General features: G+C 42.3%; 1 protein-coding gene across 1 annotated transcript in view; it reads right to left on the bottom strand.

Annotated features, from left to right (window-relative positions):
• LOC308523270 (ER degradation-enhancing alpha-mannosidase-like protein 2) overlaps positions 1 to 12,297 on the bottom strand; it is a 32,126-nt gene extending 19,829 nt beyond the window's left edge. The window contains exons 1-4 of the mRNA XM_081097029.1: positions 12,097 to 12,297; positions 11,767 to 11,877; positions 9,394 to 9,433; positions 5,427 to 5,532 (exon numbers count right to left, since the gene is read on the bottom strand). Of these exons, the coding sequence (XP_080953155.1) occupies positions 5,427 to 5,532; positions 9,394 to 9,433; positions 11,767 to 11,877; positions 12,097 to 12,203 (364 nt within the window). The 5' untranslated portion in view covers positions 12,204 to 12,297. The remainder of the gene's footprint in view (positions 1 to 5,426; positions 5,533 to 9,393; positions 9,434 to 11,766; positions 11,878 to 12,096) is intronic.
• Between the last annotated feature and the right edge of the window lie 8,562 nt (positions 12,298 to 20,859).

Below are 20,859 nucleotides of genomic sequence, written 5' to 3' on the forward strand. Positions count from 1 at the left end.
CTACCGATGGCACAAAAAGTAAAGGTCAGAGTCCCAAGGACCAGTGTTTCCCTTGTGCAAATTAAACCTAAACACTCTCACTGGTGACTCACTGGGAAGGGGCTAGAGCCATCTCTGAAAGACGAGTTCCTTAATCCCACATATTGGTACAGGGTTAAGTTTACAGAGTTTTGTTCTCTTGGTGGGCCACAAAAGACAATGGCTATCTGGTGTTTTTTTAGTACCTACTGTTTACCAAACACTAGGTACTACTGTCCCCTCTTTAGATGAAGATACTGAAGGTAAGAGAAGCAAAGAGACTTTCCCTGGAAAATCTAGTAGGTGGTAGGGCCAGGTCTGTCTGACTCCACTTGGTTGCTCTGTCTCCCAATCCCCCACCAAGACCTAAAGGGGGAGAGGGGGCGAGTAGTATCAATTTACCTATATCAATTTATAACATAACATTTTAGGAACTATAAAAAGACACAAACATTCTGTATTTGATATGGCTAGATAGGTAGCCTAAATGGCTCAGTGACAAAACCTGGTGACCTTGAGCTTCAGTTTTTCCCCTCTTCTGGTAGAGGGGGAGTAAAAGACAAAGAATTGAACTACCCAGAGTGGAGAGGGTGATAAAAGTTGGGATCTGAAAGAATTATATACTCCGTGTAAGGAAAAATTAGAAGTAAACTCTGCACACCTCCCATAGTGTATGTACAGTAAGGAAAAGTTCATGCCTCAACTCTTGATGCCAAGTAAAAGAAAAAAATATTTCTCCTAAGAATTAGTAACTACAAGCTGGTTCTAACTAAGTTTTATAGCCTGAATTCATACTAACCAGGTAGTCTAGAAAACTTCAAATCTTTGGCATAAAGTGGTGTTTGGAAGATAGTACCTCCAGCTACATGGCAGAAGTGAACAACTGTATCTGGAAGAACCCACCATCACCCAGGCCTCAAAGAATCCCACAGGTGAAATCTAGGGAATGAGTATACATTTTAAAAAGTACATAAATCACAAAACATACAAAGAAACAAAGTGTTATGAGTAAGAGTTAGCAGAAATGACAGTAGAACAAGACTTACCAACACTTCAGATAATGGAATTATCAGACACAGAATATAAAATTGTTGTGTGTAGTACAGGGTTGGGCCAAAGGAGATTTACAGTGTGAGTATGTGAAACAAAGAGTTACTCTGGTATTATTATTTATTAATTATTGTATTATTTTCCATGTAAAAAACTGTAAGCCTACTTTTGCCCCACCTTGCATGTTTAAAGAAATAAAAGAAAGGTTGGAACATATGAAAAAGTAGCAGAAATTATAAAAATGAGCAATCCTATTTATAAAAGAACTAAGTAGAATTCCTAAAAATGAAAAAACATAGTAATTGAAGTTTAAAATCACATAGATAGGTTTAATAGCAGATATGATATATCTGAAGAATTAGCGGACTTAAAGACAAACTCACAAAAATTATCCAAAAAGCAACATGAAGAGACAAAATGACTTTTAAAAAGTACAGAGGGATTTAGAGGATACAGCAAGAAGGTATATATACCTGGTTGGAGTTCTAAAAAGAGAAGAGAGACAATCTTCGAGGAGAAAAATAGTTATGAACTTTATAAAATTAATGAATGACACCAATTCTCAGATCTCAAGCAAGATAATAAAAAGAAATCCACATTGCTCGGCCAGTGTGGCACCTATGAACCTGGAGGTCATGGTTGATCCCCAGTCAGGGCACATGCCCAGGTTGCTGACTCAATCCCTAGTGGAGGGTGTGCAGGAGGCAGCCGATCAATGAATGATTCTCTCTCATCACTGATGTTTCTACTAGTATCTCTCTCCCTCTAATTTCCTCTCTCTGAAATCAATACAAATATATATATATATTTTTAAAGAGCCCTAGCTGGTTTAGCTCACTGGATAGAGTGTTGGCCCTTGGACTGAAGAATCCAGAGTTCGAGTACAGTCAAGGGCATGTATATCAGCTGCAGGTTCAATACCTGGCCCCGCTCAGGGGTGTGTGCGGAAGGCAACCAATTGATGTGTCTCTCTCACATCGATGTTTCTTGTTCTGTCTCTCTCCCTCCCTTCCACTCTCTCTAAAAAATCAATGAAAAAATATTAACAAACAAACCCCCCACAAGAAATCTACGTTTATACATATCACAGTAAAATTACAGAACACCAAAGGAAAAAAAATATCTCAAAAGCAGTCAGAGTCCACGTAAACATGATTGTTAAAGCTCAGGGACGAGTACATCTAGTTCATTATACTATTTTCTCTACTTTTATGTATGTTTGAAAATTCCCATAATAAAAATTATTTAAAAGGGGCTGCCAGCATAAATAAAACCAGTTATCTATAATGACATAATAATTAGGTTGGAAAATTACTTTTTAACATTGGCAATGAAACCAGAAGACAAAATTTTCTACAAGGTGCTAACAGAAAATAACTATCAACCTAGAACCATATGTCCTACAAAAATACCTCCCAAGGCCAAACAAATGCAGTGAGAAAGACAGCGCTGTACAAACAAAAGCTGAGAAAGTTTTCCAAGAATACACCCACACACCCAGCTGCTGTAGCTCAGTGGTTGAGCATCAACCTATGAACCAGGAAGTCATGGTTCAATTCCTGGTCAGGGCTACGGGCTCGATTCCCAGGGCAGGGCATGCAGGAGGCAGCCAATCGATGATTTTTCTCTCATCATTAATGTTTCTATCTCTCTTTCCCTTCCTCTTTGAAATTAATAAAAATATGTTCATAATAATAAAAAAAGAGAAGACACGTACACTAAAGGACATTCTAAAGAAAGTACTTCATATGGAAGGAAAGGGGTCACAGATGTAAGGTCTGAAGCATAACAAAGAAAGATAGTAAGAAAAGTGGTAAATATATTGATAAATCTACACTTTAACTGTATAGAGTAACAATAATGTATGGAAGGCTTCAAAATACATGATTATAGCAGACAGGTCAGGATATCCTCAGAGTCAGGTTTTATATTACTTAGAAGGAGAATAAATATTTTCATTAACTCTAGACTTTGTTATGTTTGTTAAAATTTCTAGAAAAAACTATTTCAAAGTTAGATATCATGCATAATATCTAAATTAGTAAAAGGAAAATGACAAATAACACAAAATTAATACTACAGAAATGAATGTAAATATATCAGTAATTATTATAAATATAAATGGATTAAACATTTCAGTTAAGAAACTCAGAATGGATAAACAAAATATAATACACTAGAGGCCCGGTACATGAAAATTCGTGCACTTGGTGGGCTGTCCCTCAGCCTGGCCTGTGCCCTCTCGCAGTCCGGGAGCCCTCGGGGGATGTCCACCTGCCAGCTTAGGCCCGCTCCCCTGAGGATCAGGCCTAAGCTGGCAGTCAGACATCCTTAGCACTGCCCAGGAGGCGGGAGAGGCTCCTGCCACTGCCTCTGCACTCGCAACCATCAGCCCAGCTTGTGGCTGAGTGGCACTCCCCCTGTGGGAGGGCACTGACCACCAAGGGGCAGCTTCTGTGTTGAGCGTCTGCCCCCTGGTGATCAGTGCGCATCATAGCGACTGGTCATTCCTGGTAGTTCTGCTGTTAGGATCAATTTGCATATTACCCTTTTATTATATAAGATAATATACAAAAGATATAGCTAATAATAAAAACAGAAAGATCGAAAGTAAGAGGGTAGAAAAACATATAGGGCAAATGCCAAGCAAAAAAAAGCTGGTATAATTATATTCATGTCTGAAACAAAGGTATAAGGACAACCTTAATTTCCAGATGACAAATCAGGCTCAGAATTGTGTGATACAGCAATGAATATGGCCTCAGGACTGATTCCTAAATCCGGATTTTATACCATGCTGTCCCTCTGCAACCTGATCTTTTAATAAATTTATTTATCACCTTTCTATTTTTTTTCATTGTAAAAAAAAAACATCCAAAATAAAGATGAGCACAATAAGGGGCAAAAAACATAACTGCCATCCAGAGGTGACAGCTGTTGAGCCACTGGAGGTCCAGAAGTTCACTGGAAATAAGGAATGTGCTAGCTTCATAAGAGTCATTGGAAACCTGCTAAATAATTGATTCTAGGACTCAACCCAGAGATCACAATTCATTGGTTTAAAGTGGAGCCAAGACATCTGAACTTTTTAAAGGACCCAAGTGGTTATGATGGACCACCAGGTTTGGAACTTAATACTTGAGACTTGTGCTGTATAATACAGTAATCATTAACCAGGTGTCACTATTGAAATTTAAATTCATTAAAATTAAATTAAAGATTCAGCTGTTCAGTTGCAGTAGGCACATTTCAAATGTTCAATAGCCACATGTGACTCATGGCTACTGCACTGGACAACATAGACACAAAACATTTCCATCATCACAGATATGGGTAGTGCTTCCTAGATAATAAACTCCAAGAAAGCAACAAAGGATTACATCTTTCTTGCTCATGACTATATCCTATATAATAAAGACCTAATATGCAAATGGTCATCATGCCCTCGCACCCTCACGCCGGGGCCGGGGGACCTGAGGCTGTGCCCCCTGCCTTGTAGGACTTGACAGGGGTGGGGTAGCCGGTCTCGGTCTTGCACGATTTCGAGGCCCACGCAGGTGGGCAGGGACTTGACTCTGGGTCCTGCGGCATGCCCCAGACTTTGATAGGAGGGAGATTTTCATATACATTTTACTAATTTTCTTTCATCTCTGACACTTCTATTATAGAGAAAGGGCAAATAGCAATATTAAAATATTTCCTCTAATTAATTCCCTTTTAATGTGCACAAATTTTGTGCACCGGGCCACTAGCGTGTGTGTGTGTGTGTGTAGTGTGTGTATATATATATACACACACTACACACACACACACACACACACACACACACACACACATATATATGCCTAGCACCAAATATATGTTAACCATGTGAGCAAACCTGGCACATTCCTTTCCACTCTTTTCTCTGTCTGAAACTGATGAGGCATACTGAGGCCGTCCCACCCTACCCGCCAAGAGGGAAGAAGAGCTGTCCGTCACTGGCTTGGGCCAAGCGCCCTGGTAGGGCCAGCCCTTAACCCTAGCAGACCGCTGTACCGATTTTTCGGTAATTTCCACACAAAGGTGGAATATTGGTGCTAGATAAAAGGTAGATGAAAGGTAGACCTATTTTCTACAATGTCTCCAAGTTCCATCTTATTCTAACCATTTGTTTGCATGTAACTAACATTTTTCTATAACATGTTGGTTTTTTCACTTGAATGCTCAGGAGCCCAGGTATAGGGGACAGTTAGGTTCAGGGCCTCAGGTCTGGTAGGATTAAGATCCGATTTACCACCTTCTGGTTTATACAGAGGCAAAGAATCCACACTCTGTTTTCTTCCAAAGGCCATAGGACTTCCAAAGGCAGCCCTTACCTCGGATGTTGGTTTCAAACACAGATGCATTCACATCAATATCAAAGTCCAAGTTGTCCTGGAGCACTTCAACCACCCTTTGGAATTCTGAGACATTCCCCAAAATCTAGAAGGAAAGAGAGACATGACAATGAAGATATCTCAGGCTTGAAGGCATTGAAAATGTTGGAATAAGAGTCTAGAATCTGCCCTAACCGGTTTGGCTCAATAGCTAGAGCCTCAACCTGGAGACTAAGGGGTCTCGGGTTCGATTCCAGTCAAGGGCATGTACCTCAGCTGCAGACCCAATCCCCAGGTCCCCAGCCCTAGTCAGGGCGTGTGCAGGAGGCAACCAATTGATGTGTCTTTCTTGCATGGATGTTTCTCTCTTTCTGTCTCTCTCTCACCCTTCCACTCTCTCTAAAAATCAATGGGAAAATATCCTCATGTGAGGGAGGATTAACAAAAAGAAAGAGTCTGGGATCCTATGCCAGAGTGGCCCTCACTTATTCAACTTAAGGCCTGCAGTTTCTGTTCTAGGACTGATGACAGGTGAAGAAAACACTGAGAGCTAAAATTCACAAAGACCCAACATCAAGAGACTGGCTAGGTAAATCCTTTTTTTAAAAATTTATTTTTATTGATTTCAGAGAGGAAGGGAAAGGGAGATAGAAACATCAATGAGAGAGAATCTGCCTCCTACACACGCCCCACTAGGGACTGAACCCACAACCTGGGCATGTGCCCTTGACTGGAATCGAACCTGGGACCCTTCAGTTTGCAGGCCGACGCTCAATCCACTGAGCCAAACTGGCTAGTGCTAGGTAAATTCTTGGGTACCAATTCAAGAATACCCATTTAAACAATGTAAAACCGTATAAAAACAATATAGACTATAGAGCACATTAAGGACATCTTAGTTTGCTATTTGCCAGTGAATGTCTGTTGTTTTTAACCTTTTCTTCACATTCATGCTTGTAGAAAATACTGCGGGTTGGTTGGACCAACAATCATTCCCAATCTTCTTTACCCTTTTAGCCTCCCACCATAGAGGCTGGAAATCCAGATACTTGCTGTCTTAGACTCTAGCTGCTAGAGGTGATTGTGTTACCCAGCCAATTCGGAGCCTTGATAAGACCACTGAGGGTACTTCTAGGAAAGCTTCTGTTTTCCTAACAAAAAGGGAGACCCAGCCAGTGTGGCTTGGTGGTTGAGCGTCAACCTAGGAACCAGGAGGTCACTGTTCAATTCGCAGTCAGGGCATATGCTCAGGTTGTAGGCTCGATCCCCAGTGGGGGGGAGGGGGTGTGCAGGAGGTAGCCAATCAATAATTCTCTCTCATCATTGACGTTTGTATCTCTCTCTCCCTCTCCCTTCCTCTCTGAAATCAATAAAAATATACATTTAAAAAAAAACTCACTGCCCTAGCTGGTTTGATTCAGTGGATAGATCCTTGGCCTGCAGACTGAAGGGTCCCAGGTTCGATTCCAGTCAAGAGCACATGCCTGGGTTGTGGGCCCAATTCTGATCCCCAGTAGGAGGTGTGCAGGAGACAGGCAATCAATGATTCTCTCTCATCATTGATGTTTCTATCTCTCTCTTTCCCTCTCCTTCCTCTCTGAAATCAATAAAAATATATTTTAAAAAAAACCCAAAAAACTCACTATTGTAACTCCAGAGCTCAGTACTGCGTTTGGCATACAGTTGGCCATTAAATGAAGAAGTAAATGCCACCTTCTCTAGGAAGCCTTTGGTTCTTCCTTTAAAAGACTCCAGTAACTTCATCCACACAACTCTCTAGGCGTCTGTGTCTCTCCACATTAAGAGTATCTTTGACTGGACAGGAGCCTCACTCATTCCTACATTCCCCCAGAGTGCTGCACATGGCCCATGAAGGAATTACTCAAGAAATGTTTGTTGAATGATTACATGAGTCTTTCTCCACATTGAAGCTAGTGATCTGCTCAAAACAGATATTTCATCATTTCCTGCCCTCCACTTAAGAAATTTTAGTGGCTTTCCATTATCTCAAATTAAAGATCAAAATCCTTAACATTGTGAACCTCACCCGGTCCCCATCTCTCCCTCCAGCCCCATTTGCTTCTCCCTTTTCCTTCTAACATCTCATACACACTGGCCTTCCTTTATTTCACTGCACTTGCCATACTCTCTCTTTTGCCATAAGGCCTTTGCACAGGCTGTTCTCTCTGCCTGGAATACTCCTTCCTCCCCCACTTCCCAAGTCAAAACTTGCTTCTCCTTCAGATCCCAACTTAGTATCAGTTCATTACCTTAGGGAAGTCCTCTGTGACCTCCTCAGTCTAGGTCAACTTCTTTTAGTTATCACCACTCAAAGAACCATGTTCCTTTCCCACAGTGCACTCTCCTCAATTTGTAATTACACATCCTTTAGGATTAGTCTTTTATTCTTTGTCCCTCTCACTAAAATCATAAACTCCAGGAAAGCAGGGACTGTGTCTATTTAAACTCACTACTGTGGCCAACTGTGTGGCTCAGTGTTGAGCGTCAACCTATGCACCATAAGGTCGCAATTCAATTCTGGGTTTGCAGGCTCGATCCCCAATGGGGGGTGTACAGGAGGCAGTCAATCAATGATTCTCTCTCATCATTGATGTTTCTCTCTCTTTCTCCCTCTCCCTTCCTCTTTGTTTTTGTTTGTTTGTTGTTGTTCTTAATTTTTTTGTTTTCTCCTCTTCCTCTTTGAAATCAATTAAAAAAATACTTTTTTAAAAACTCACTATTGTAACTTCAGAGCTTAGTACTATGCTTGGCTACAGTTGGCCATTAAATGGAGGAGTACATACAAATTAACACTAAGGTGAAAAAAAGCTAAATTATATCTACAAGGTAATCACAATCATGTAAATATTACTAATTTATAAAAATGAAAGGTGTTGACAAAGAACCAGAAATAATGAAATAGGGGAAAGTGGCCCTGGCCGGTTTGGTTCAGTGAATAGAGCGTCGACCTACAGACTCAAGGGTCCCGGGTTCGATTCTGGTCAAGGGCATGTACCTTGGTTGCGGGCACATCCCCAGTAGGGAGTGTGCAGGAGGCAGCTGATCGATGTTTCTCTCTCATCGATGTTTCTAACTCTCTATCCTTCTCCCTTCCTGTCTGTAAGAAATCAATAAAATATATTTAAAAAAAAAAAAGAAATAGGGGAAAGTGGTTAAATCCTCTCTTGTGGCTTCTTTAAGGATGACAGTTAAGGCCTAGAATCGTACAGAATAGGGTTCAGGTCCTTGCTCTTCCATTTCAGAGCTACGTACACTGGCCAAGTCATTTTATCTCTTTAAGCATCGGCTCTCCCAGTGGTTAAGGAGTAAAGGTACTTACCTCAAAGGGTTGCTGGAAGGATTAAACAGGATAATACATGTAAAGTGCTTAGCACATACATAACACACTAACTAATTACTGCTATTATTTTTATCACTGAACATATCCATCAGAATGTAAGCCTCTGAAAATAAGGAGGGCATCAAGGTCTCTGTATCCCCCACTAAACAGAGTTCTACAGGCCTATCACAGTTCTGTGTTCTACAAACATGTGCTGAATAAATGAGCCTGAGTAAACTCGAAATTCATCATTTTCCTCTATCTAGGGCAACCAGAAATTGATGGTTCAGAATCATGAGTTGAAAATAAAAGACCTAGGTCAGTGATGGCAAACCTTTTGAGCTCGGCATGTCAGCATTTTGAAAAACCCTAACTTAACTCTGGTGCCGTGTCACATATAGAAATTTTTTGATATTTGCAACCATAGTAAAACAAAGACTTATATTTTTTATATTTATTTTATATATTTAAATGCCATTTAACAAAGGAAAATCAACCAAAAAAATGAGTTCGCATGTCACCTCTGACACGCGTGTCATAGGTTCGCCATCACTGACCTAGGTGAAGAATTCATTTTTCACCAATAGTCAAACTGCCGAGAGGAAAAGGAATAGAGGAGACACTTACCAGCAAGGTATCCAGAGCATCAATTAGAGTCAGAGAAAAGCTGTCAAAGGACAGAAATCCCAGCTTAATAAGAAAATCAAACACCACATGTCAAGACTGCCCCAGATCAGTACCCAAAAACCTAATACATGAGGCACAGCAATGCCTCTGCCTATCCCACTTCCAGTCACAACAGAAAAGCCATAGTGAAAATTGCCAGGAACCTCTGACCCATTTAATGCACCTGGGATAAGGGACTGATATAAGCCCAACTGTAGTTAACATGTTAAGCACCCAGTCAGTCACCGGTGACTGACACTATACTTTCCGTCCGGAAGACAAAACAGGCCGGGACTTAACATGTTACACACTTGCCTATATTCTCTGGCATTCTTCTCTTCATTGGTAGACAGGATGAGACTGCAGCTAAGAGTAAGGGCTTTTCCACACCTAAAAACTTCTCTCTCAGTACACAGAACTGTATGCCTGAGAATGCTCATGTCAGTTCAGAACAGCAAAAAGCTAGAAATAACCCAAATGCACACCAGTTGAAAAGTGATTAAACTGTAGCACACTCAAAGAACACAAAACTATAGAGGTTGTTATCGAGTTCTTTAACAAAAAGAGTTCTATTGGCTAATGTTAAGGTACTCTCATTGTTAAATGACAAAGACGAGATATGGAATAGGCAGTGTGATATGTTTACTAGTATATCTGCATTGTCAAAAAGAGACATATAGGCCTGGCTGGTTTGGCTCAGTGGATAGAGCATTGGCCTACGGACCAAAGGTCCCGGGTTTGATTCCAGTCAAGGGCACATGCCCAGGGTTGCAGACTCGATCCCCAGGGGGGACATGCAGGAGTCAGCCAATCAATGATTCTCTCTCATCATTGATGTTTCTATCTCTCTCTCCCTCTCTCTTCCTCTCTGAAATCAATAAAAATATTTTTTTTTTAAAAAAAGAGAGACATATAGACAGAAAGCAGATTAGTTGTTTGGGCTGCTGGTGGTAGACAGATTAACTATAAAGGGGCACAAGAGAACTTTTTAGGGTATTCTATAACTTGACTGTGATATCAGAACCTCAGAAATGTTCTACTTGTTGATTGTGATAATGGTTACTAAGTACTTAAAATGGGTGTATTTTATTATGTGTAAGTTATGCCTTTAAAAAGTTAATTTGAGCCCTGCTGATGTTGCTTAGCGGTTGAGTACTGACCCATGAACCAAGAGGTCCCTGGTTTGAGGTTCGATCCCAGTCAGGGCACATGCTTCATCCCAGTAAGTGGTGTGCAGGAGGTAGCGGATCAATGATTCTCTCTCATCATTGATGTTTCCATCCTCTCTCCCTCTCCCTTCCTCTCTCTCTAAAATAAATTTTTTAAAAACATGTTTTTAAATGTTAATTTTAAAAGATGTCTATATGATTATATAAACTGAAAATATTTACGGAAGGATACTCAAGAAAGATTATTTCCTTTATTTATATGATCTTGTACTGCTTGAATTTACCATTTGCTTGTATTACTTTTTTTTCAACTAAAAAACAAAAACCAACACAAATTGTGTTGATTTTACTTAACTTGACCAGTCCTTAGCATATGCATTTGCAAAATGGAGATAAGTGTTAAGAGAATTAAATGAGATGACAAAGGTAAAATGCTTACCACAGTGTTTCATCAATGTCAGCTTCAATTAAATGCAATGATTTCTTTACTCAAAAAGAACAAGACAGAGAATTCCATCTCTGATTTTTATTCTAGTGTGAGAAAGACAACCTAGCAGCCAAGTGAAAAAGGATAGTATCAGAGAGTGAGAAGTGCTAAGAAGAATAAGTGATTTGTGAGAGTGACCTGGAAGGAGTGGGTGGTCAGGGAAGCTGATGCTGCGGTGACATTTTGGGCTGAAATCTCAAGAAGCAGTCAGTGTGTGAGGATAATGGCAGAAGTGTGTTTCAGTTTCACTAACAACAAAGGCTCAGAAGTGTCATGGCTGGGAGAGTTACATCCCCTCCTGGTTTGTTGGTCCACTTATGAAATGAAGGGGTTGGGTCCTCTTACTTCCTGGAGCCTTTCCAAGGTATTCCACAACTCCAGAGATCTGCCCAAGCCCCCATGACCAGCGCCTGTTACTCTTGTGGCTGGAGTCCAAAGGTTCAGCCCACCAGGCTAACCCAGGCTACTCCACTCCGGGATCCAGATTTCCAGGCTGGGTGGATCCGGATGGTGCTGGCCTGACTGAATTTTGGGGGGTGGCGGGGGGGGGGGGGGGTCACGGCCTCGCCCTGGCTAGGAGCTTTTCCGGATCCGGCAAGGAAACCATCAAGCCACCAGTCCCAGAGTCCCACCCATCTAGAACCGGACTGCCAGACCCCGGCCAACCCTTCGCACTACCTGCCCCAGGTGTCATGCCCGTCACAGGTGAGAGGTCGCAGCTCGTCGTAGGGAAATGCATTCTCCAGGTAGCTGTCGTAAGCGTGGTAGAACATGGCCTTGACTCGCTCCCTGGTGAGGATTAGGAGAAATAAGGGGCAGAAACGAAATCAAGCAGGGGAAAGGACACGAAATAGGCGGAAAGTGGAAATCACCCCGATTCTGCCGGGAGCCCAGAGGCGGATTCCGAGCAAATGAGGGCGGGGGTCCTGGGGCAGAGGGCAAGGAAGGAACCCGCTCGCTGCTTTCCATTCCCCGACTGCGTCAGGGCGAGGAGCCTGACCGCTTCACCTGTAGTGGGCGGGGTCGGGCGCGGAGCCATCGGGGCCCGGCGCACCACGGTGCAGTGGCAGCAGCAAGCACAAGAGGCCGAGCGGCGCCAGCAGCCGGAAAGGCATAGAGCTCGTGTCCTGTCAACACCGCTGCCGCGGCAGCCGCCACCACCATCTGCTCATCCTGCGAGCCTCTGGGGTTCTTCCGGGAATCCGTGTCACTGCGCCTGCGTGCTGATGACTCAGTCACTCACTTCCGAACTACAAGCCCCAGAATGCAACTGGTAGCGGAACCGAGGCAAAGAGCATCCTGAAATATATATATAGTCTGGGGCGCAGGTCCACGTGTCTTAAAGACAGTGGCTATTACAGCTACTGCAATTAATTAATGTTTTAGTAACAGCATTTATTGAGCACTTATTGTGTACTAAGACTGTATGGAGCACTTAAATACATTATCATTTTTAAAAATCACCTTATTAAACATGAAGGCAGGGACTCAACATTTGATGAGTGTATGTATTTATATATAAAGATGGATGAAGAATGTTTAGCCTTTACCATTAGGCATACTGAGTTTCCCAGACTAGTTCCCTGCTCGTTGTGTAAGATACAACTTACTTCCATTTATTTGTCCAAAGCTGCCACTCTCGAGATTTCCAGAAATCTTATCATTTCTAAAAATTCATGAATTTTGGATTGTTGTTATTTTTTTAATTCTCAGTTGAGAATGTTAATTGATGAAAGAGAGAGAAAGAGATGGATGTGAGAGAGAAACAACCATCAGTTGCCTCCTGTATGTGCCCGGACCCAAGATCCAACCCACAAGGTAGGCATGTGCACTGACAGGAAATCAAACCAGCAACCTTTTGGTGTATGGGATGACACTCCAACCAACTGAGCCAGCCGGCCAGGGCTCTCTCCCCTGCCATTTGGGATGTGGTTACAGTCTCATGGTCTCTTCCGTCTCCAGCCCAGTGCAGAAGTTTTCCCATCCAATCCACTGGACCATCACAGTGGCTGCAGCCCTGTAGAGTATCCCAGGTGAGAATGAGGACCCTGGGGCACTATAGCGTTCAGAAGGTTTGGAGCACATTTTTCCATTTTCCTTCTTGCAAGTTCCCAGAGTTTGGTCATCCTTTTATGCCGGGGTCCAACCCCAGCAGGTCCAGGGGCCCCCAAAGGTGTGGACGGAGTCGGCGAGGAAGGAACAACACAGAAGCAGCGTTCAGTTGATCAGCAGCCTAGCCAAGATCTCCAGCCAAGTTCTGGTCTCAATCTCCAGAGAGGTTCTGCTTAGGATCTCCAGCCAGGTTCTGTGTCCATGTTGCCTTGCTAGGTTCTCCAGCCAGGTTCTCCAGGTTCTCCATCCAGGTTCTGTAGCCAAGTTCCCTGGCTAGGTTCTCCAGCCAGGTTCTGTCCAGGTTCTCCAGCCAGGTTCAGTCACCAGGTTCTAGTCAGGTTCCCTTGCCAATTTCTATAGTCAGGTTCAGTCCAGGATCTTTTGCCATGTTCTCTCGCTAGGTTCTGTCTCTAGGTTCTGTGGCCAGTTTCTGCCCAGGATCTTTTGCCATGTTCTCTCCAGTGAAGTTCTTCTGGAGAACGTTCTGTGTAGGTTCTGTGCCTAGGTTCTGTCTCTCTCTCTGTCTTCTTACATCTGTATTTATACCAGTTGATTCCAATCCTATCAATCTCTATTTCAAAGGTTAGGGCGTTTCTTATCTCCATTCCAGGGAGTAAAGATTATGTAGCTTAAGCATGATTGTTCGTAGTTAAAGTGATTAGTTACCCACCTGGCACTTAGTTAAGAGGTTTTATTCCCTCCCTAACTTCAGGGGAAAATCCCTACCTGGGGAAACAACCTTTCTCAGAGACCTTGGTTAAAACACATAGTGCCAAGAAGGTGAGCAAACATATTAAGAACAGTATGCCATATATGCCAGGTCCCTAGAAACAGCAAGGATGGACCGGCTCCCGGCACTTTTAGACTATAGCAACACTTATGACTTTGAGCAGTGTGATGTGCAGTAAAATCAACCCTGGATTTGAAGTGAGACCTGGACTTCAATTCTAACTTCAAGCCCATGCAAAGCCTCTAAGTGTGACCTTGAACATTGCCTCTCCCTCCCCAGACCCAGCTTCCTCATCTATAAAATGAGAGGTTTGAGCCCTGGCCGGTTTGGGTCAGTTAATAGAGCATTGGCCTGTGGACTCTAGGGTCCCACGTTCAATTCCGGTCAAAGGCATGTACCTTGGTTGCAGGCACATACCCAGTGGGGAGTGTGCAGGAGGCAGCTGATCGATGTTTCTCTCTCATCAATGTTTCTAACTCTCTATCCCTATCCCTTCCTCTCTGTAAAAAGTCAATGAAAATATATTTAAAATAAAATAAAATAAAATGAGAGGTTTGAACAAATGAACTTCTGAGGTCCTTGAACTCGCAGGCAGTTAGGTATGAGCAGACAGGAACTGATAGGCCAGATGCTGATGGTCACCAGGGCAGAGAGCCTCAGTTGCCTAGCAACAGGCAAAACTACAAGCCCTTGCAGACCACTCCGTTATGCATTAAGGCCTGGAAATGACTTCTAGGCCTCAGCTGTGTTTCAGCCCCAGGCCTTTAGGAGTAGCAAAACAAGGCAAAGCAACATAGTGGCTGACATCAGGACCAGCTGCAATGATTAATGACCCCGTGGGGGCCAACCAATTAGTGAAGACCACACCCTCAGGAGACACTGGGAAAGCTGATGAATATTTTATTGAGATCCTCCCCTGTGACTTCCAGATAAAAGCCCACAGAACTGAGGACCCTGCTCTTTCTCTATGGAGCATGTCTTTCCCCACCCTCTTCACCTCCCTCCTCCTTCCCCCCCTCCCATCTGCTCTTCCCCCCCCCCTCCCAATTTGTTTCCTGAATCCATTTCTTCTACAACTCTCTACTTCTGTGACATTCTAAATAAACTTTTTTTTACAGTTTGAGTCTTGGCTATGAATTCTTTCTTAGCCAGAACTCAAGTACCTAGGTTGCTGAACCAAGGTTGGGTCTGACTCCAAAGGACCTAACACTTGTTTTTCCACCGCTAACACTAGGATTGTCCATCCTCCCTCTTTGGTGAAAAGGTCAGATGGAAGTGGCAGCTCAGTTCCTTGAGTTGGAATGCAGACAAACGTCCTTTGGTCAAGCATCCTTGAAAATATCCCTAAATGCCATCAGTTGATGTGAGAATTAAAACCCTGACTTAACCCAGAAAGCTTAAGGTAGTGCAGTATAGGCACTATAAAAGTGTGGGCTTTAAATTTGAGCAGACCTGAGTTGGAATTGAAGCATGGTAGCAACCATGTTTGGGTAAATGTTTAATATTTTAATCCTGCTGACTTGGCTTCTGTCATTATTTGCTTGCTAAAATAATAGAAAAGTTATTTTGATTTTCTGAATTACATGAATCATCCCATTCGATTAAATACCCTATCGATTGTAATTTGAATACCCCATTGGTTGTGGTCATACTGGTTTTAGAAAACACATTCCTCTGCACCTGGAGACCAGGACTGCACAATTACTCTAAATTGACCCAATGGCTCCAGATAATGTGTTCCTGTTGACTCAGTGGTCCCAAGACCCGAAACTATAATTAATCTTTGTAGATAACTAATCAGCTCAATCTAGCTTCTGTAACAAACTGCTTTTTTGCAAACCAGGTTCCTCATTCCAAAGCCCAAGATGTAATCAATACCTTTGTGATTTTTGCCTATATAAATCTGGTGTTTTGGCCATCTTAGCACTACAAGATTTGGAGAGCATAGCCCCCTCATATTCCCAGCTTCGAAATAAATGTGACTCCTTAATTCGACTTCTTGAGGTGTCCTTGTGTGATTCGCGGGGTACATTACAAAGAATAATAGCTCCATCACCTATTAGGAGTGTGGCCCCACCAGTTTTTCTTCGGAGGCTCATTCCTATTTGTAATAAATAGGAATAATACTATTATCTACCTAATGGTATTATGAGGATTTAGTTAGTAAGCTATTGCATGTGTGGTGTTTGTCATAGTGCCTGGCAGAATAGGTACTAAAAAAATATTAGGGTGTTTTTGGAAACTCTTTTTTTAAAAATATATTTTATTGATTTTTTTACAGAGGAGAAGGGAGAGGGATAGAGAGTTAGAAACATCGATGAGAGAGAAACATGGATCAGCTTCCTCCTGCACACTCCCTTCTGGGGATGTGCCTGCAACCAAGGTACATGCCCTTGACCGGAATCGAACCTGGGACCCTTGAGTTCATAGGCTGACGCTCTATCCACTGAGCCAAACCGGTTAGGGCTGGAAACTCTTCCTTTTTTTTTAATTTTGTTTTATTTCTTAAAGTATTACAAAGAGTATTACACATGTCCCCTTCACCCCCCCCTTGACATCTCCCTGTCCTCCCCTACCCCCCAGTGTCTTGTGTCCATTGGTTATTCTTATATGCATGCATACAAGTCCTTCAGTTGATCTCTTACCCTACCCCAACCCTCCCTAGGCTTCCCACTGTAGTTTGACAGTTTGTTCAATGCTGTTCTGCCTTTGCATCTATCTTTGTTCATCAGTTTATAATGGTCTTTATTATCCATAAATGAGTGAGATCATATGGTTTTTTTTCTCGGCTTCCCAGGGGCTGTCGCAGCCTCACAGGGGCCGTTTCAACCTCACAGGAGCTGTCCCAGCCTCACAGGGGCCGTCTCAACCTCACTGGGGCCGTTTCAGCCTCATTGGGGCCGTTCCAACCTCACAGGGGACGTTTCAACCTCACTGGGGCCATTTCAGCCTCACGGGGGCTGTTTCAACCTCACAGGGGCCGTCTCAACCTCACCGGGGCCGTTTCAACCTCACCGGGGCCTTTGGAAATTTCTTGAAGGTGCCAAATGGATGGGAAACTGAGACTTGGGTAACACAGGGTGCTATATTAGTCTCCTGTGCTACTGTAACAAATTACCACAAACTTGGTGGCTTAAAACAACAGAAATTTATTTTTTCATAGTTTTGGAGGCCAGAAGTCTAAAATCTGTTTCACTGGCCACATTCTAGAAGCTGGCAGGGCCACACTCCCTTTGGAGGCTCCAGGGGAGAATGTGGCCCGGCCTCTCCAGCTCCTCCTGGAGAAGGAAATGCTGCTGGCATCCCCTGGCCTGTTCAGGGTGCATCGCTCCAATGTCCACCTTCTCCTCTGTGGGTATGGGTGTCACATCTCCCTCTGCCGCTCTCTTATAAGGACACCTGTGATTGCATTTGGGGCCCACATGGATAATATAGGACAATCTCTCCTCAAGATCCTTAATCACCTCTGGAAAGACCCCTTTTCCAAATAAGGTAACAATCACAGTGTCTAGGGATTAGGACCTAGTTATCTTTAGGGAGCCATTGTTCAGCCTAGCACAGGTTTCAGGTCTGGGCCTTTCCCTGCTGTGAAACTCACCCTGGTCTAATGGTTCTCCATATGAGTCCTTAGCTTGTCTTTTTGTCTCCCATTCAAAACTCTAGTATGGTTAAGATTTTTGCTGGGAGAGTGGAGCCAGGTTGCTTGGTAATGACAGGTCTCTTTTTATGTGCTAGATTGAAATACTCATTATTTTTCTTTTTCTAGCTTGATGAAAATATGCACTTTTCAAACTTCACAGAACAAATACAACCATGACTTACATTTTCACAGTTTATGTGGTTCGTTTCATAGTTACCTCATGAGAAAAAAATATTGTTTTACCCTCTGGAAAGCATTAGGACTCTTTCTTCCTGACTTCACCTCTCACTCTGTTTACTATATAGGATTCTAGAAGGTTGTAGTCCACCAGAGAAGAGTCAAACTTGAACATTTACTTATGAAGAGACTCAGCGTCAATTGCCTCTCTACACCTTAATTTCCTGATTTGAGATGTAGAAATTGACAATAACATAAAAGTTTTCTGGGGATTAAATGGGACAGTAGTCAAAATTCTCAGTACTGTGACTGGCACATATTAAGTTCTTGATAAATATTCTCTTCCCTGCCCATTTATTCTTTTTAAAAAAGGGGGGGGTGCATTTATTACTTCTATTTACTGAGCATCTGCCACTAGAAATCCAAGGTTTTATGGGCAATAAATCCTGCCCTCAGAATTTGACACATAGGGCTGAACACACAGCAAAGATTCCAAAGTAATCAAGCCACAGTCTTTTCCTTGGAAATGTTTGAAATTCTGATAGAAAGACTTCTATTGGTGAATACTTGGAATCAGAGTGTTCAAGCCTTCCTATGGGTCAATACGGTTTGGAGGATGCACAGATTGTATCAATATCCAAGGTCAATAAACTTGGACTCTGTGCTGAGTGGAACAAGCCTTGGACTAGTGGTCAGAAGCCCTAGGTTCTATTATAGGTTTAGCCACTTTCTCTGTGTGATTTTAGGAGTCACTTTCCTTTTGCAGGCTTCAGTTTCCATATCTGGAAAATGAGAGCATGGAACTATCTCTCAGCACAAGGAAAATATTAACAGAATTATTGCAAAATAAAATCAGAAAACAGAATTCAACATACATTCACTGCAGAAATTTTCCTCTAGAAACAATCATAAAGCGGAACAAAATGGTCGGAAAACATTACAAGTGAAATTTGACTATTTCCAAATGAATCATATCAATAATGCTAATAAGAAAATGGCCAAAATGTATCAATAATAGCAAGCATTTATATAGCACTTACTATGTTCTAGGCCAGGGGTGGGCAACCTTTTTGTGAGTGCGTGCCAAAACCAGCAAAATCTCTGACTCAAAATTCTTCTGCGTGCCAACCCTAATTTTTTAAGAACATGTTACGCCTACTTGATATCTCTTAAGGTGTACGTATGTGAAGAACCTTGAAGAAATAATAAAATTCATTCGAGCGACAAAAACACAGTATATGATGATGAAAAATACATTTATTTTTTAATGTATACATGTACACTGATAGTCCGACAGAAAACTTTATGACTCCGTTTGATATTATCAGTGGGACTTTTGCTGCTGCATCACTGATGACAGAGATTTTACATCAGGTTTATATTTCGTGACCTTCAGAGATATGCATGAACTACTACTTTCATCCATCAGGCTACTCCTATTATGAGACTTAACAAAATTCATCACTGAGAACAAAGATTCACAAGCGTATGTGGATGAAAACATGGAGAGTAACGCTGTTGCCAAGTGTTTTAAACAGAAAAAAATTTCTGGAATGGCATTCCAAGTCCTCAATAGTTCGTTTTCGACACTATTGAAATTGCTCTTCCCCTCTTTCGTCAATCCATGTTTATGGTCTTTAAGATAACTTGTTATGTAAAGTTATTTATTTATCTAAGATGCACCTACACTGAATTTATCTGAAAAATAAAAAAGTCGATATTAAGAAAAAAATTGTAATTGGAAGATTATAAGAGAAGGTTTCGCGCGCCAGCAAAAGTTACTGGCGTGCCATGTTTGGCACGCGTGCCAGAGGTTTCCCACCCCTGTTCTAGGCACTCTTCTTAGTACTTTACATATAATAATGCCATTAATCCTTTCCAAAACCTTATGAGACAGCATTTTACAGATTTAAAAAATTGAGGCCCAGAGTTTAAAAACTGAAGGGAGGCTTAGTAATAACCAGCATCTCAATCAGAATAAGTGGCACAGCCAAGATTTGGACCCAATCTATAACGACTGCATTGATGAAATTAATGACAAGTGTGAATAAAAGTCAAATACAGAATTTAAAAGAGGTGGAAATCTGACTTCTGCAATGCCTTCTAGCTTTACCTTCTCATGATTCTACATTCAATATCCCCTTCTTTTTCGCTAGAAAGTCAGAGCAGAAAGTTGAATTCACTGAAGCTGGAAGCCAAGGCACTTTACTAGTAGTTCCCCTTTAACTGAGTACTCTACACTACTTTCAGCAGGGAAATATCTGAGAATTCCTTTCGTAGCATCTGGGGATCGTGTGGTTCAAGTGGATCCCCCAACTCCCAGAGCCAAGTCTGCATGCTACATATTTTGGGACTGCCAAGAAATAACTAGTTTAACCATGGGAAACTTCCCCGCTACTGCTTTGTAGAAATGCTTTCATTTCCCCTGACCACAGTTTATGTAAACATTTAGAGCACTGATTCCTTGGTCAGAGCCCCAGAACATGTATTATAATGCTCATGTTCCAAGTGAACTTGGATCTGTGGCCACATCTGCCTAGAGAAACTTAGCCATCCTGGGTATATTCAGGCAAAAGTATAGAATCAAGAAGTGACCACAGATAGTCTCATAGTCTGGCCTGATGGGCTCAGAGAGGCCAAGTGACATGCTCTAAACCCACAACTAGCACGTGGCAGAGCTGAGATGTGAACTGGGACAGCTTTACCCCAGAGCCCATGGCCCTGGCCTATACCACTTCTACTCTGGGGCCTTGGAGGAGGGAGTGGGCTGAGTAGACAGCACAACGATGCCCTGAGGAGTTTATTGTCCAGAAGAGAAGATACGGGGATAGAATGTGACAATGTAGCTGCCATGGGAGACAAAATTTTATATTGGTTTTGTGAAAACAGTGAGAGGTCACTTCTAGTTGGGCGCATCAGGGAAGGCTTTCAGAAGAAGGTGGTATCTAAGCAGGGCTTTGAAGGAGTGGGAAGGATTTGGAGAGGTCTAGAGAAAAACAGCAGAAGAGTAAAATATATGTAATAACTCATAAGCAGTTGTTTTATCTCCACAGTGAGCTTAACACTAGAAACTTAATGCATTTGCCACATTAACAAATTAAATATGGAAAAT

Source organism: Myotis nattereri (assembly GCF_964212035.1).
Source record: "Myotis nattereri genome assembly, chromosome: 8".
Classification (NCBI taxonomy): domain Eukaryota; kingdom Metazoa; phylum Chordata; class Mammalia; order Chiroptera; family Vespertilionidae; genus Myotis; species Myotis nattereri.